General features: G+C 33.4%; 1 protein-coding gene across 3 annotated transcripts in view; it reads right to left on the reverse strand.

Annotated features, from left to right (window-relative positions):
- Positions 1–7934: 7934 nt before the first annotated feature.
- LOC118749507 overlaps positions 7935–16814 on the reverse strand; it is a 417693-nt gene continuing 408813 nt past the window's right edge. For 2 of the 3 annotated variants that reach the window (XM_036484301.1, XM_036484300.1), the window contains 2 exons: positions 10166–10561; positions 7935–10067 (listed from right to left, as the gene is read on the reverse strand). In XM_036484301.1, the coding sequence (XP_036340194.1) occupies positions 8095–10067; positions 10166–10340 (2148 nt within the window). In that variant the 5' untranslated portion in view covers positions 10341–10561 and the 3' untranslated portion in view covers positions 7935–8094. Of the gene's footprint in view, positions 10068–10165; positions 10562–16814 lie in introns of those variants that run through there. The other variant, XR_004994230.1, reaches the window with a different exon arrangement.

Genomic DNA, 16814 nt, shown 5'->3' on the forward strand with positions numbered 1-16814 from the left:
TTTTTAATACTTCGAATAACGAAAATTTAGCTGAACTTGTATTTTTAACATGTAGCTCATTTTGGTGGAACGAATTCCAAGTTGGCAAATTAAATCCTCGAATGCTTCTTAAGTACATATCAGTAGTAAACTTTTTTAGGCTGTAAAGTTTAAAAACCAACAGTAAGTGAGCATGCATTGCATATTTTTAGGACAATGTTTTCATTCGCAATTAAACTTTAAAGAGCTCTCAAGAAAAAAGAAAAATTCTTACAAAATGACGCACAAGAAATGGAAAAGAAATTTTTTTCTATCAAAATTTCTTAAATCATAATAAATTTAACCCCAAAACCCACCCCATGTGTGCGCTACGTGATAAATTAGATATGTAAAAGTAAACGCACAATGTTTAATTTTGCACACACTAGGAGAGGAAACTGGTTACCTCTCTTTATATGCGTAAATTTAAACGAAGTTTTTTTAGAGGAAATTTTAAACATTTTATGTGTAAACTATGAAAATGTGAACAATAAATGTTTAAAACTCAAAAAACAAATTTGAAATTTGTTCTACGCCACACATATGATATGTAAAAGTAAGCAAGCAGTGTGTAAATTTGCATTCATTAAGAGAGGAAACTGGTTACCTATCTTAATATGCGCAAATTTAAACAAAAATTTTTTAGAGTGTATAACTCAATGAAATGAGGAATTTTTACATTTTCCGTGGATTTTTGAAAAATTCTTCTAGAGCTTCGTCAACTCATACATGCTAGATCTTTGAGCCTTTCTTGACCTTTTGTATTTCTCAATTAGGTCTAATTCTTTTCAGGCATAAAAAATTCGTTCAGGCGTAGCTATTGAAATGGGAAAAATATGGAAATATGTAAATTGAAAATTTTTACTTTTTAAATCTAATCAATTTATTAAATATCTTACATTTAGAATTAAGTGCTACCCTATTTAGAAATACGCCAGGATCGAGAGTACATATTTTTATTGTATGTGTGTGCATACACATATATGATCTATTAAATGAATATAATAAGAGATTTTATTACAAAAAAAAGGCAAACCTCATGGAAAATATTTCTGGATTCAAATTCTCAAAAATACCTTTAATTTGATGTTTATATTAAATTGTTTTAGTTTAATTTTGTAATATCGAAAATAAGTGGCAACCTTGCAGATATATCCTAAGGGAGAACACTTATTATAAAAACAAATCATATTTTAAGAGATATATTTTAGTATCACAAATAGTAATATTGTATCCTAAATTTCTAAACAAAATAATTAATAAATATATGATAGAAAATAGGTGGCAACCCTATTCAAAAATATTTCTGAATTGGAGTTTTTTTTTAAATACCGAGATTATGATGTTTTGTTTTATTTGCAAATAATTGAAAATAGGACACAACCTTATACGAATATCCTCGGAAATAACACCAATGCAGATAACCTTAAATTGCAAACGTTATCTGAATACAAAATTGCATCAAAATCGTTAGAGCCGTTTCCGAGAAACCTATGGATATATATATTAGGGTAAACCAAAATAACTAACCTTACGAATTTATGGTCTTAATAGGATATTTTTACTTTCCCATTTGGAAACATTTTTATTCCTATTTTAAAAGGTGTCGGCGGGCATATGAAATCTTCCATATAAATAACATGTAAAAAGTTTGTTTTCATTAAAAATTTTATAACTATTGAACCGTTTGGGATAAAAGTTTATTCTTGTAGGACATTCAATTCTCTAAAAAATAGTTTGAAGTTGATTGTCTGGACTAAAAAATGTATATACTTATGGCTTTATGACTGGAAATATTCATGCTAAATGAATGTGTAGAGCATGTTGATTATAAACTAGATTTGACATAATATTCTTTTTAATTATTAAAAAAGTCAGTTCGTTGTAGTTACGATGTTGCTAGTGATGTAATTGTTTTACTTGCAAAAGAAATTGCTTTTGTTCTTCGTCTTACCTCAAAGTTCGATTATAATTTTGTATCAACGCTATTCCTCGTTCAGCAATATCATAAACATATTTAATACTCTTAATTGTCTTTAAGAAAACCAACTTCAGGGTAATTTTTTTGAAAATTGAATGCCATACAAGAATATGCCTAGAAAAAACGTGTATCCCTTTTTTATAACTTTTTTTAACGGTTCAAAAGTAATAACATTCTTAATGAAAACAAATTTTTATTTATATGGAAAATTTTAAATTCCCACCGACACCCTTTAAAATTTAAATACAATTTTTTTCAGATAATTTCCTTCTCAGTAAATATGTAAGGCCATAAATTCGTTTGGTTAGTTATTTTAGATCACCCTAATATATATATAAAAGAATTACTCGTTCCCGCAAAACACACAAAAAAGAGATTCTGGATCCGCCGCTGCTTGCGTTGATATGATATGATATATATATGACCCAGTTCCAATTTATTACAAATTGATAAAATCGATTTCAAATTTGCATTTTCGCAGTAGAAATTGTAGGTCTATGTTATGTATGTGATATGATATGATATAAATATGACCCAGTTCCAATTTATTACAAATTGATAAAATCGATTTAAAATTTGTATTTTCGCAGTAGAAATTGTAGGTCTATGTTATGTATGTATATGTTACATTGAATGAAAGACGTGGTATATTTAGAAAAGTTTTCTTATTTGATATCTATGTAGCTAAAAGAAAAAAGTATGTGATGCGACAAGCAAGGGCTGCAGCTGGGGCCATACTTAAATTTCTCATTAAATAATGAGCCGCTATTTTTAACTCTGAAGGGAAATAGTCATATACAGATTTAACGATCATTAGTTAAGTGCCCGCTAAATTTAATTTAAGGCGGTTTGTTCAATGCCCGATTAACACAAATCGAAGGTAGAAGCTCCGGTTAATTGCAATCACTGCTTTATTGATCACATGTTATATGCATGATGTCGAAAACGTCGAAAATGATGTACAGGTGGGAGGTAGTAATAAGCAGAAATTAACCAACTGGCCTTTAATGAATATTTGTGATTGCGGCTGTAAGACTAATGAAAATTTAACTCTCAACATTGATACAAACAGGGCCGTTTTTCGAATGCCTGTCACAGGCAGTCGAGGAAACGGCCCCACAGAGTATTAGATACGTACATGTATGTACATTTAAGGTGCTCTTATTCAAGTTTAAGCTTTATATTAAGGGACAATTAAACTCAATGCATCGAGTGTGATACGATAAAAAGTGCATAGGCGTAGTTATTGTCCGATTTAAATTCAACGTCCTGCTGTATGTCTATATCTATCTCGGATGAGTTGGCCTGTTACAAACCTAACGTATGTACAAGTGTGCTCATGTATGAAGACGAGTAGCTTTCATTCAGTAAACGAAAATGTCTAACTTGCGCAACTTAGCTGAACGTTAGTTTATTACTTTATATTAGTCAACTTAATATATTTTAATTTCAAAATAAGTATTGTGTATATATCAGGGACCGTAACCGTTATGATTTTTATAATAAAAGTCATAATTAAATCGTTATTTTGTGAGATCTATTTTTTCGATCATTTTTAATGGATATTTAGTGATTTTTATTTTTTTGATCATCTTTAATGGTTATTTTATGATTTTTTCGATAATTTTTAATCGTTATTATGTGATTTTTATTTTTTCGATTATCTTTAATCGTTATATTATTGTTTTAATTTTTTCGAACAAAAATAACGGTTGTTCGTGGTTTCTTATAAGGTGTAAATCGAATGTGCACAGATTTGACTTTAAAATAAATTTTACAAGTACATACGTTCACATGTATATGTATACATACATATGTAAGTACCCAGTAGAAATCGGTTGTATGCATTCATGAAGAATGCTTGCTACATGAGTGAATTAGTGTAGTCATAAATTTTCACAAATAAATTGAGATTCTAGCGAACTGCAAGCGAACATACGTTGTTGTTGTTTTAAGTACATTTCTTGATAAATTTTAAGTGGAATTTTTGTAATATTTTCAGTCTTGTACAAAAATTTTAGTGAACGGACGTGTTGAGCGATACTATTTTCAGCACTAACGGGCTTTTACAGGATATGCATTTGCATAAAGGTTTAAAGGTTCGTTTCAACCAATTTTCAATAGATAAATATATATACCAACTTTTTTTTCTTTTTGTTAAACATGGTAATAGCTAGCATGTTTGTGTACCATGTGACAATATGAAATATAAAGGCAACCCATCTCATTTGACAGGCACTTGACTCTTAACCTTGCGCGTTGTTGCACTTGACACTTGACACTTAAACTAGCGCGTTATTTTTTTGTTTTTCGAACCGTTGAACCTAACCGAAACCCCGGTTCAAAGACCAAAAAGACCGCTTTGACGAACCAATCCAAAAGTGCAAAAACCAGTTCGAACCGCTGTACCGAACCGACCAAATTTTTCATCCGGTTCACGTCCCTAGTATTTAATATACCAGTTTGGGTACTAAATACTCAAATCCTTAATATCTGGAGATGTCTAATATTCAAGTAACCAAGACTTAGGTATTTAGGAGTTGCTAAATTCTCAAGTAAAAAAAAATTAGGGGTTTATGAGTTGGTAAATAATAAAGTAAAAAATACTTTGCCATTTAGGAGCTGTTAGATGCTAAAGTAAAGGCGCTAAATACTCTAATCCAAAGTACTCGGAGACTTTGGAGATGCATAATACTTTTACTAAAGTACTAAGGTATTTATGACGGTCTGATTATGGCAACTTAACGTAACTTTCGGGTATCTCTTAAAAATTCTGTTGAATGGGTGTTGCTTATAATTGAAAAGCCGAAGCTTAACGTAACTTAATGCCACGTCGAAATCTGTTTAATTTTGATTCTCTAAGTTCTACGTTCCGTTAAGTTAAGTTAAGTTGCCATAATCAGGCTTTTAGATGGCTAAATATGATTTAGCAAAAAATTTAGGAAAGATTTTCGATACTACTTCGGGATTCCCGGGAAAATTTCATGATTTTCGGGACTATTTCGAAATTTTTGTTATATTTGTCGATCTTGATATCGATATATTTATCGATAAATTTAATGGTTTTGCAATGTTATACTTATCGATACTTATCGATATTATTATCAATGCTATAATCGATATGATTATCAATATACTTATCCATATAGGAATCGGTATTGTTATCGATATAATAATCGGTATAGTAATCGATATTTTTATCGAAAAATGTATCGATATTGTTATCGATATACTAATCGCTACTTTTATTGTTATATTTATCAATATTGTTATCGATACACTATTAATGATCGATATTTTTATTGCACTCAATATATTTAGTCTCTGAAAAACCTTAATAATCCCTACAATGGTAAAAATCTCTAGAAACCCCAAAGTAGTCTCGAAAATCCCGAAATATTCCCTATAATATCGAATATTCTGAAATAGTATCAAAAATGTCGAAGTATGTAGAAGTATTCTCGGGGAATACCGAAATATTTTTGTACGCGGCAGTTAGTGAAGCCAAAGTCTCAATGTACTTTTGTGCGCGGTGTTGCGTTAGGTGTAACTAACTAAATACTTTTAGACTAAGTATTTAGCGCAGTGAAAATAAGTAAATATTTACTAGTTTACTCGGTATTTAGTAACAACCAAAATACTTAAGTAAATAGTACTTTGGTACATACCTAAATATTTAACACTTTTAGTAGATCAAATTTTGCCCATAACTGGTATCAATAATGCAATCATCTGCAATGAATCAAAGAATTTTTGTTTTCATTTTCCTGCTGAACTTTTTTTGTGGTTATTGAGGTTACCTTAGGTCTACGTTTGATGCTTTAGTTGTCAACACTACAAGTTTTTTTTTGGTTTTCTATGATCAGAGAAGATTAATAAAGTAAAGAATAATGATTATTTTTGATCGAAAAAATAAAAACCATAAAATAACGATTATTATAAATAACGATGATCGTAATTATGTAAATCGAAAAATAACGATTATATTTATTTTAAATAAAAATCCCTTATGATAACGATTATTTTCGGTGCCTGGTATATATCGTCGCTACCATGTAAAACTATCGAATGTGAAAATGGGTACTTTTCAGGAGATCAAAAAAACCGTTGTATAAATCTTGTGGGATTCGACACCTTATTAAAGCCAGTATCCTCTGCTTCTCAGAAGCCTAAAAATTCGACGATTTTCCAGCTTACGTATCATTCTAAATGCATGCACCTTGCGTAAATGAAAAAGCATTTTAGCACATTCGATAGTTTGACATGGTAGCGACGATATGTACATACGAATCCGATTAACAAGGAAAAAATTGGTTTTTCTTTGTTATACAAAAAACAAACCTTATTAAACATATTGTCGTTTAAAGTGCAACACCGCGTATCAACAAAATGCAACACCGCATATCAGCAAAATGCAAAACCGCGTATGTGAAGTTATAGAAATTATTTTCTAGAGCGTAAAAACGCTCATATTTCAAAATGGTTGTCTTTTTTATAAAGCAATCGAATTTCTGGCTTGTATATTTCAGGACGAATAGATAAATGTTGAGCCAAGAGCTTGTGTGAGCAAATCCAATTTTTGGCAGCCAATATCAGTTATGCGGTTATGCAGAATGACGATACGCGGTTTTGTACTTTAAACGACGATATACATATATGCATATATTTACACACATCTGTATATATAGGTACATATGTATATAAAAATATGTGTATGCAGTTCATTAGACTGAACTTTCGTTAAAGTTCTTTTGAGTTATTTTATTATAAAATTTTTAGAAGGCAATTAATAATTATGCATCACATTTTGTTTGGTTGTTTTAACATCAGTATGTGCCCCTCTTTATTAGGATATTTAATTTCAAACTGAATCCATAGCATGCAGCATAAACATAAATACACGAGACATATATATTTTTGCGAATTAATCATAAAATGTTGATTAATTAAACTCCAAGTTCTATCTAACGCATTCCCCACAAATACATGTATAACAAGTAAGAAAGCCTAAGTTCGGGCAGAGCCTTACGCCTTACCGAAAGCTACGGCTATATGGTAAGCCGGGGCGTATCAATTTTAAGTAAATTAGAGTCCTTAGATTTCGAAATTTTGAAGTTTCAAGCAGTTCTGAAATTTACCGTTATATGAGAAGCGGCCGTTATTTTAGTCCGATTTCAATAATTTTCAACGGTTTGCTTATATGTGGCAAGCACAATAACCACACCGAGTTTGGTACAAATTGGTAGAACGGTTACTGAGACACATATATGTGATCATAAGTGGGCGGTGCCACGCCCATTTTCCAAAAATTTATCACAAACGTATTTCTTGGTAAAGAATTGTTGCAAGCATCAGTTTTGAATAAATTAGCTTCGATATTTACTGATTTATCGAAGATTTTGTATTTCTCTAAATTACCGTTATATGGGATGTGGGCGTGGTTATCGTCCGATTTTAAAAATTTTAGGCGATTTTGTATGCTGTACGAAGGCCGACAATTGTGCCAAGTTTGGTAGAAATTGGTACAGCGGTTACCAAGATATACACATGTAACCATAAGTGGGCGTGGCTACGCCCATTTTCCAAAAATGTATAATATTATTATTTTTTGTCAAAAAATTATTGTAAATACCAATTTGGAGTGATTTATCTTCAGTAGTTACTAAAATATCGCAGTTTTCGTATTTCTGGAAATTACCGTTATATGGGAAGTGGGCGTGGTTACAGTCCGATTTCGCCCATTTTCAATAGCAACCTACCTTGGATTAAGGGAAACCTACATACCAAATTTCGTTGAGATATCTCAATTTTTGCTCGAGTTATCGTGTACACGGACAGACGGACAGACGGACGGACAGACAGACATGGCTTAATCGATTTCTTTTTTTATCCTGATCAATTATGTATACATTTGTCTATATCTATCTCGATTCGTTTTGGCTGTTACAAACAACCGTTATGTGAACAAAGTTAATATGCCCTTGTGCACAAGTGCGCTCGGGTATAAAAAGTTATTATGTCTCTGCTCTCTCTCCATTTAAATACCAACATTTATGCCTCCTGGAGGCATTCAAGATGTTGATTTCTACCACATTCTACAGCTTAAAATGTGTTGGTGAACTTATTTGATCTACTGAGAGGATCATCATATTTTTAATATTCGCCATCTCCGATTCTAGCCGCGCCAAATGAGACTTAAGTATATGTTCTCGTTCCGAAACGGACACCCCAACCACTGCTGTATTTCCACAATTCGCTGTGTCCACTTTTTGTTGCAATTGTGCTGTCCAATCAGTGCTACCGATCGAGATTCCGGAATCGCGTTCATCGCTCGAATTGTCCCCATTATCTGCCCAAGCGGGTGGTGAAGCTCGATTGCTTACTGGCTCCTGTTTAATGTGCTGAAGCGCCAGCAGCGCTGTGGCAGCAGCATCTTTGTCACCTAAATGAGATTTGTGCCTTAACTTGAGCGGTAGGCAGTTGTTTGAATCGGTACTGCTAGGGCTGGTGGTGCTAATATTTACGACACTGTTATGATCTACATCATCCCCACCGTCAGCTTCGTGTTCATCATCCCCGGAGATAACTCCTGAAGAAGAAGTTGAAGACAGAGACGAGGACGTGGTGGATGATAGCATATGTTCATATGCTGGCGAGTAGATGCGACGAGAAAGATTAAGAATGCTACTGCCAGCGTTTGTGTTGCCATAAGTAACGGTGGATGAAGAAACTGACTCTACTGCACTTGAACTAACATTGTTGAATTCGGGTGATTTCGCATTATACTCGTTTTCTAGATTTTGTCTGGATATGGATACATGTTCCTTTGTGCTGTAGGAATATATATTGCTCGGATGTGGTGGCAAGTAGAGGGGTGCCGTTGCCGTTGTATTATACAGTGGAGAATCTGTGGGTTCTCCTGCATCATTTCTACTTATAGCAGCACCTACCACGGCTACAACTTTACGCAAGTTATCGAGATCATCGCAGTTAACGTTGCGATTGGGCGGCTCCAAAACATGTGAACTCTGCAAAGTGGACGGTGGTGGATGTTGAGGTGGTGCTGATAATACCATATGCCCGGCACTCTGTGCATGTGATGTTGTGTTAACAGTGAGGTTAACGTTGGTTAATATACTGGAATTGTTTGGTCTAGACATGTCAGCAGAATAGTTTTTGTTAACTGACAGGTGTGGTGGTGGCTGATAGCGTTCGGCGCTGAGGTGTACCTGCGAGGAGGATAACTGCATATGAGCTACTGATGAGATCGGGTGTGTATGAGAGAGTGTAGTGGGTACATTTGCATGGCTATTTTTGATAACCGGTTGCAATGGCTGTTGAGAAGTTTTACACATTAAGTCGTTGTCCTTATTCAATGCGCTGTTGGGATCAATAGTGCAAACCTGGTTTAGGGTATTCGATTTCTGGGGTGTAAGTATACCACTCGATGATGGCGTTTGTAGTACTGGTGTTGTAGTAAGAGGGCCCTCTGAACCATTTGTAGATGAAAGCCCAGGTATGCCATAAACAATGGAGTTGGGTACAACGGTTGTGGCACCGATGAAACCGCCAGTCATTGTCATCTTGGCACGTTTTGTAATATTTAAGACTTGCTCACTTGTCGGTAATGAGGCCAATATCTGTTCAACGCTAACTAAATTTTCACCGGTTATGTTGAATTTGTCTTTAATAGCATCTAATTGTGCCTTTAATACGTGATTCTCCTTTGTTAGCTCAACAACTCTCTGCTCCAAGACCATGTCATTATAACGTCGTTTTTCGCGACTACGCTTGGCCGCTTCGTTGTTACGGCGACGACGATCCCAATAGCTGTCATCCTTTTTACTATCTGGCGTAAATTCTCGCTGCTTGCGTTGCGTGAACAGCTCTTTATGCGATTGTGACTGTTGTGATGATTTGGATATGTTATGAGAGTCAAATGAGCTATTGGAGCCGCTGAAGCTGCTCCGATATTTTGTTCCATTTACTTGTGAAATGTTGTCTGGTATACTGTGGCCACTATCACTGGATTGTGGGCTAATTGGACCGTACATGGAATAGTAGTGAACTGAAATCACAAGAAAGATATAAATTTAAAGATTGTAATTACTTATGTATGTATAAATGTTCATCACAAGAGGCAACTGATTCTTTATAAGTACTTACCGTTGTTTGCATCATTAGAACTTCCGTTTAATGAAAGCGTTGGTGAAATGGACGGCAAGCGTACGTTGTGCATTGTTGGTGGTTTTAGGTCTGAACCTGCTGCTGAAAAACGTATACTGTTGGCGCTCTTGTAATGATTATTGTTTAAAGCAGCAACCCTAAGGATCTCAGGCATATCCCGAACAATGCTTCCACTACGTAAAACCTCAGTATTCGTAGAAGAGGTGGTGGCATAGAGAAGTCGCTCTTGCCGTTGTAGAGTGATCAAGTCCACAACGGAGTTGCGTTTGGTATATTGTTGTTGCAAGAGCTCTATTTGTTGCTGATTAAAATTGTTTTTTTTATTGTAGATATCAGTTCTTTTGTTGTCAATATTGTTGGCATTGAAAGGTGCATCTAAAAGGAAGCGAGGGTGTAGACTATTATACATATATTATTATATTATATATTAGGTTTATGTATAATTACATATGAAAGATACAAAAAAGGTTCATCGGCCAATATCTTATGAAATAAATTTAATAGGAAATAGTTGATGATAACGATTTCCATATTTAAAATAGACTCAACTAATATTCGGTTTATCGTACCTGCGTACGCCCATGGCAACGAATGACGTAATTTTTAATATAACTAACATTTTGTCAAGTAATCGTAACGCGAGTATGTAATAGAGGGCTGCATGAATTCATTCAAACTTCCAGCCAAACAGAGTACAGTAGATTTGAAAATTTTACTTCACATACAAAACACTCAGCGTTTGGAATTTTGTAAGTTATGAATACACATTTTGTTTTAAATTTCCTACCTTAAAATGGGAGAATGTGAATGAATGAATGGAAAACATTCAAATCATTCAAACTCATTTCGGTAAAAGTTTTTTTTCTACAAACAAGTTTGTTCGTATTGTAATAGGAGCGCAGCAATACATACATACCCACCATGCAAAACATAAGAAATAGGCAAAAATCGTCAATGGCAACAAATTGGCAACTCCCCGATTTATTGCCGTTGTGAGAAATCGGCAACATTATTACTATCATGTCATTTTAGGAATGTGTTTACAAAAATTCCCAAACTGATGAACTTCGCGTCAACAGGATTCTTCAAAAACATATAATTTATGCCCAAGACAGGGTTGAAAAAATAGGAAGCTCCATAGCGACGAACATAGTTAATTTCCTTTACAAATTATAAGTTTGTGTTCAAAAAGAAATTAAATATTAAGAAAGAGGAAACTTTTGCAAGAAGTTATTATTCGCCTGTAGCAATAATAGAACGACTCATTCAGGTAATAAGAAAACGACTCGCCTAGGCGAGCTGCCTGCGGCGGACGTTTTAAAGCGACTGGTAATAAGAAATCGATTCGATGGCGATATTGCCGGCAATAAATTTGTTGCTGATGGCGACAAGTTTTCTTATTTCCGGCAACAAAAATTGTTTGGTGGGTACATAACCAGCCAGCAGAGAAAAGTACTTTTTGCCAAAAGTGCAGTTTTCGTACATTTTTCGTATCCGGAAAGGTTCAGAAAACGATTTCAATATTTGTTAATTTTTCGTATCCGAAAAATGTCATCTTATTTCAAAACAATAATTTTAAAATATTTGTTCAAACTGAGCATGATACAAAAAAGAAGGTAGTTCCATTTAATGACATTCGTTGTTGTTGTTAACCATTTGACTTTTAATAAAATTATGACATTTCATCAAATTCATGCTACCTGATCACTAGAAAAAATATTTTTTTGAAAGCAGAAGATTTTATCTGTACATTCAAAGATGTGGAATATGATGGACTTTAAAATTATACCGCCTACATAATTTCGAAAATGGGGTTGATGACTAGGGTTCAGAACGCATGAGGAAAGTGATCAAAATTATACTTACATATCGTCATTTATACTACGTTCAAATTGGCCCCGTTTAACTTGTTAAATGAAAAAGAGCTTTTTGGAAAACACAATCGTCCACATTGAACATTTGGAGTTAACCTTGACGGTTGTTTGATTACCAATAACAATTCGAAACAAATATTCAAAATAAAGTCTTTGTGTTTCAATTTGTTTTGTGCGAATGTCTGCTTCTTGATATTAACGCATACGGATAACTTAGAGACTTCAAAATGTTTAGTTCGTATGCACTATTTATCTCTGCGTACGATGAGACCTCATGGGAAATAACTAATTACCGCCTGGGCCTCTTTTTAGACAGGCAGACATGCATACAATTATGATATTTTTTGATAATTTTTAATTTTTAATAATTTCCTGAATATAAATTTTTTGAACGTTGGCGTGTCAAATGAAAGCTTTGGGTCTTTCTGATTGGCCGGAGCAGAAAGCTTTCTGATACAACTCTGCGCTGAACTGGTTTTCAAACGAGTTAAAGATTTAACCGGTTAAATTATCCAACAACAATTGCATGGGATTTAAATAGTTTATGAACTTCTTTTGTTCATTTAACTGGTTCAAGCCCATTTAACATGTTTAGCTCGTCAATTTGAACGTAGCATTAAAGTACAAAACCGCGTATCGTCGTTCTGCAAAACCGCGTAACTGACATTTTTTGCCAAAAATTGGATTTTCTCACACAAGCTCTTGGCTCGAGCCTTATCCGTCCGTCCAGAAATATGCTAGCAGGAAATGCGATTGATTTATAAAAAAGATAATAATTTTGAAATATGAGTGTTTTTACTCTCTAGGAAATAATTTATGCAACTTCACATGCGCAGTTTTGCATTTTGTTGATACGCGGTTTTGTACTTTATACGACGATATGTTAATTGTTTATTGGAGGGTGGTCTGTTTAAGCCGACTTCAGGTTTTTTGCATACATTAGAAACTTTAAGTTCAAAATTTGTGAAAGCTAATTTGTTGCAAAATCTGATGAGAAAATTAAAAGTAAATTTAAACCAAAATATAAAAAGGTTTTATTTGGGAAGAACATTCTTAAGAATTAGATTTTTAGATCGCATGATTGCATTCAAAATAAGAAAACGAAAAAATAACAGCATAATACGCGCGTGGTTTTTATTATAATATAAAAAGAACAATTACGATGAAGTCTTCTTTAATAGTCTATATTTTATATATTTTGAATAAAAAATAGTGCGAGCTACGTAAGTAAAAGAAGTACCACGCACTGATAATGGTTTTTGATTTGAAATATTACAACATTGGTATAAATATGGGAAGGAAAATACTCAGATTTATTGTTTTAATATTATCAAAGTGGCAAGGCCGATGATAATACTCACAATTTATGAAACTTCAAAAAAATGTATTATCCGTCAAAAGTTGTTTATTGAAACTACCTTCTTTTTTGTATCATGAAACTGAGCATTTGAAAACATGTATACGTATTCGTCAGTAGCTGAGTGTGCAGAGGAGTGTGCTACTATTTGTTAGCTTTCAGGAGGTCCCAGGTTCGAATTCTGTCAGAAGCAACACATTACAATTCTTTATTCAAATTGATTAATTATTCAAATTGAAATAATTGCTGAATCTTAAAATTGTTTTTTGTTTGGTTTCCAGTAACTATGAAAAAGTTTCTGTGAAGTTCATAATGAAATCGTTTTCAACGAAAAATTGAATCAGACAAATTTCAGGAAAACAGCCGAAAGCGCATCCGTTTTACAACCATTTTCGATAGTTTCCTGCACATACGTTTCGGCTGAACACTTTAGTGGGAGAATTGATCTGAAAAACGTCCGAAAACGGAATCGGAAAACGGATGAAACATCAGGTTTTTATATGAAATTGTTTCCATTTTCGGATACGTTTCCGGTATATGTGCATAAAAAAATATTTATGGATATTCATACAAAAAATTACCATTTATTTCAATTAAATTTGTTTTCACTTTGTTTGAATATTGTTGTGTCGACACATATATCAAAACCAAGGTGTATTAAACAAGGTGTGATTGACAACTCAATGAAGCTCCCTTTTAAGGTACTATTGTGTCAAAAAATATAAACAAGCGGTTCAAAATTCTTACAATGGCGGCATTTCTTTATTCATTCTGAACGTTTGGAATAAACTTTTTTGTTTACTTATTCTTTAGAACGTTCCTGATGATATGTTAACGTATATTTCAAACGCATTCTGTTTATTCCGGTAGTGATATGGGATTATCCGGAATGTATAAAGAAACGCAGCCAATATTTCTTCAATTTGACTTTATAGGCAGGTTCTTATCATGATAAAAAAAGAAGGTAGTTTCAATAAACAACTTTTGACGGATAAAAAAATTGTTTGGAGTTTCATAAATTGTGAGTATTATCAACGGCCTTACCACTTTGATAATATTAAAACAATAAATCGGAGTATTTTCCTTCCCATATTTATACCAATGTAATAATATTTCAAATCAAAAACCATTGTCAGTGCTTGGTACTTACTTTTACTTACATAGCTCGCACTCTTTTTATTAAAAATATATAAAATATAGACTATTAAAAAGACTTCATCGTAATTATTCTTTTTATTTTATAATATAAACCACGCGCGCATTATCCTGTTAGTTTTTCGTTTTCTTATTTTGAATGCAATCTTGCGATCTAAAAATCTAATTCTAAAGAATGTTCTTCCCAAATAAAACATTTTTATATTTTGGTTCAAATTTACTTTCATCTCTCATCAGATTTAACAAAAAATTAGGCTTTGTGATTAGCGTATCCCCATTCGCTTTCACAAATTTTGAATTCAAAGTTTCTAATGTATGCAAAAAACCTAAAGTCGGCTTGAACAGACCGCCCTCCGATAAACAATTAACATATCGTCGTATGAAGTACACAACACTCATATATGTAATACTTCTATATTGGCAGTAGGCTAACTTCTCAATGTGTAAGCATTCCGAAATCAAAGCGAGACAGTCTAGTATAGTTTTTGTCAATGTATTGTGTACTTGAGTGCCGTTTTTGTATATATTTTGTGTACATGTTTATTTATAAACGTATGTGTTCCTTTTCTTTCGTACGTTTTTATTGATATATCTGTACTGTAGTGTTTTCGGACGGTACTAGCTCTTACTGCCAATATAGGAGTATTACATATATGCAAAACACTGTATCAACAAAATGCAAAACTGCGTATGTGAGGTTACATAAATTATTTTCTAGAGAGTAAGCAATCTCATATTTCGAAATCATTCTCTTTTTTACAAAGCAATCGCATTTCTGTTTAGTATATTTCAGTTCGAATGGATAAGGCTTGAGCCAAGAGCTTGTGTGAGCAAATCCAATTTTTGGCAAAAAATGTCGGTTACGCGGTTTTGCAGAACGACGATACGCGGTTTTGTACTTTAAACGACGATACGTAAGTATCATTTTTATCACTTTTATCACTAACCTAGTCGTCAACCCCATTTTCGAAATTATGTAGCCGGCATAATTTTCAAGTCCATCATATTCCACGTCTTTGAATGTACTGATACAATTTTCTGCTGAAAAAAAAATTTCTTCTAGTGATCAGGGCCCAATTGCACCAATGACTTATCACTTTAAAACTTTTGGATAAGCCTTTTTATTGAAAAGTAAAGTTGATAAGTGTTGCACTTTTTGCTTATCAAAAGAAACTTATCAACTTATCAAAAAATGAGTAACTGACAAGTTTTTTGGATAAGTCGATTTGATAACCATTGCACAGCCAAATTCTTTTTCTTTTCAAATAGAGAACTTTTCCAATAATGTGCTTAGCTAAAATGATTACCGTTTCTCAATGGAAAACGAAAGCTTAGCAAGCCCATGTGCGATTTGATAAACATTTTCAATTTATTTTTTTTTCTCACTATGCAAAGCAAAATAAATTGGCTGCTTAAAAATTATTAAGGAAAAAAGTAAGTCCGTCTTGACTATCATATGTATGGTGACCATATTTATGAGAGCCGAATACGGGACAAAAAATAATTTTGCAAATTTTTTCTAAAACAGCTTACAGATCTTAAAGCCTTCTTCAATGATCCTAGATGTATTAGCCGTGAAACAGTATCGTTTTAGTAACAAATTTGTAGGAAAATTTACTCGAGATTCTTACCCCGTAAAATTTGTAAAAAAATCGTTAAATTTTAGTACAACAAGCAAACCATTTTAAGTAGCTAAGACTTGTCGCTTTTGACAGCACTAAAAGGAGTTGCCTATACGCCGCTATGTCTGAATTTGGCATCCCCTCAAAGCTCATACGGCTGTGTAAAATGACGTTGAGCAATACCACCAGCTCCGTCAGAATTGGAAAAGACCTCTCCGAGCCGTTCGCCACAAAACGGGGTTTCAGACAGGGCGACTCCCTTTCATGTGACTTCTTTAATCTGATGTTGGAGAAGATAATAAGATCTGCAGAACTGAACCGCTCAGGAACAATTTACTACAAGAGCGTGCAATTGCTGGCTTATGCCGATGACATAATTTTATTAAAAGTCAAATGGTTAGCAACAACAACGAATGTCATCAACTGGAACTACCTTCTTTTTTGTATCATGGTTCTTATCAATCACAATCACACTTTGTTGAATACATATTGATCAAAACAGGTACCTATTCACTCAACTGAAAAAAAGTTGAGGCTAAAATCATTCATTCCTTTTGTATATGAATAATAATTAAAAAAAAACACATCTATCATTATTGATTGCAATTCATCAATTTAAG

Source organism: Rhagoletis pomonella, unplaced genomic scaffold, assembly GCF_013731165.1.
Source record: "Rhagoletis pomonella isolate Grant_MI unplaced genomic scaffold, Rhpom_1.0 Rhpom_scaffold_00017, whole genome shotgun sequence".
Classification (NCBI taxonomy): Eukaryota; Metazoa; Arthropoda; class Insecta; order Diptera; family Tephritidae; genus Rhagoletis; species Rhagoletis pomonella.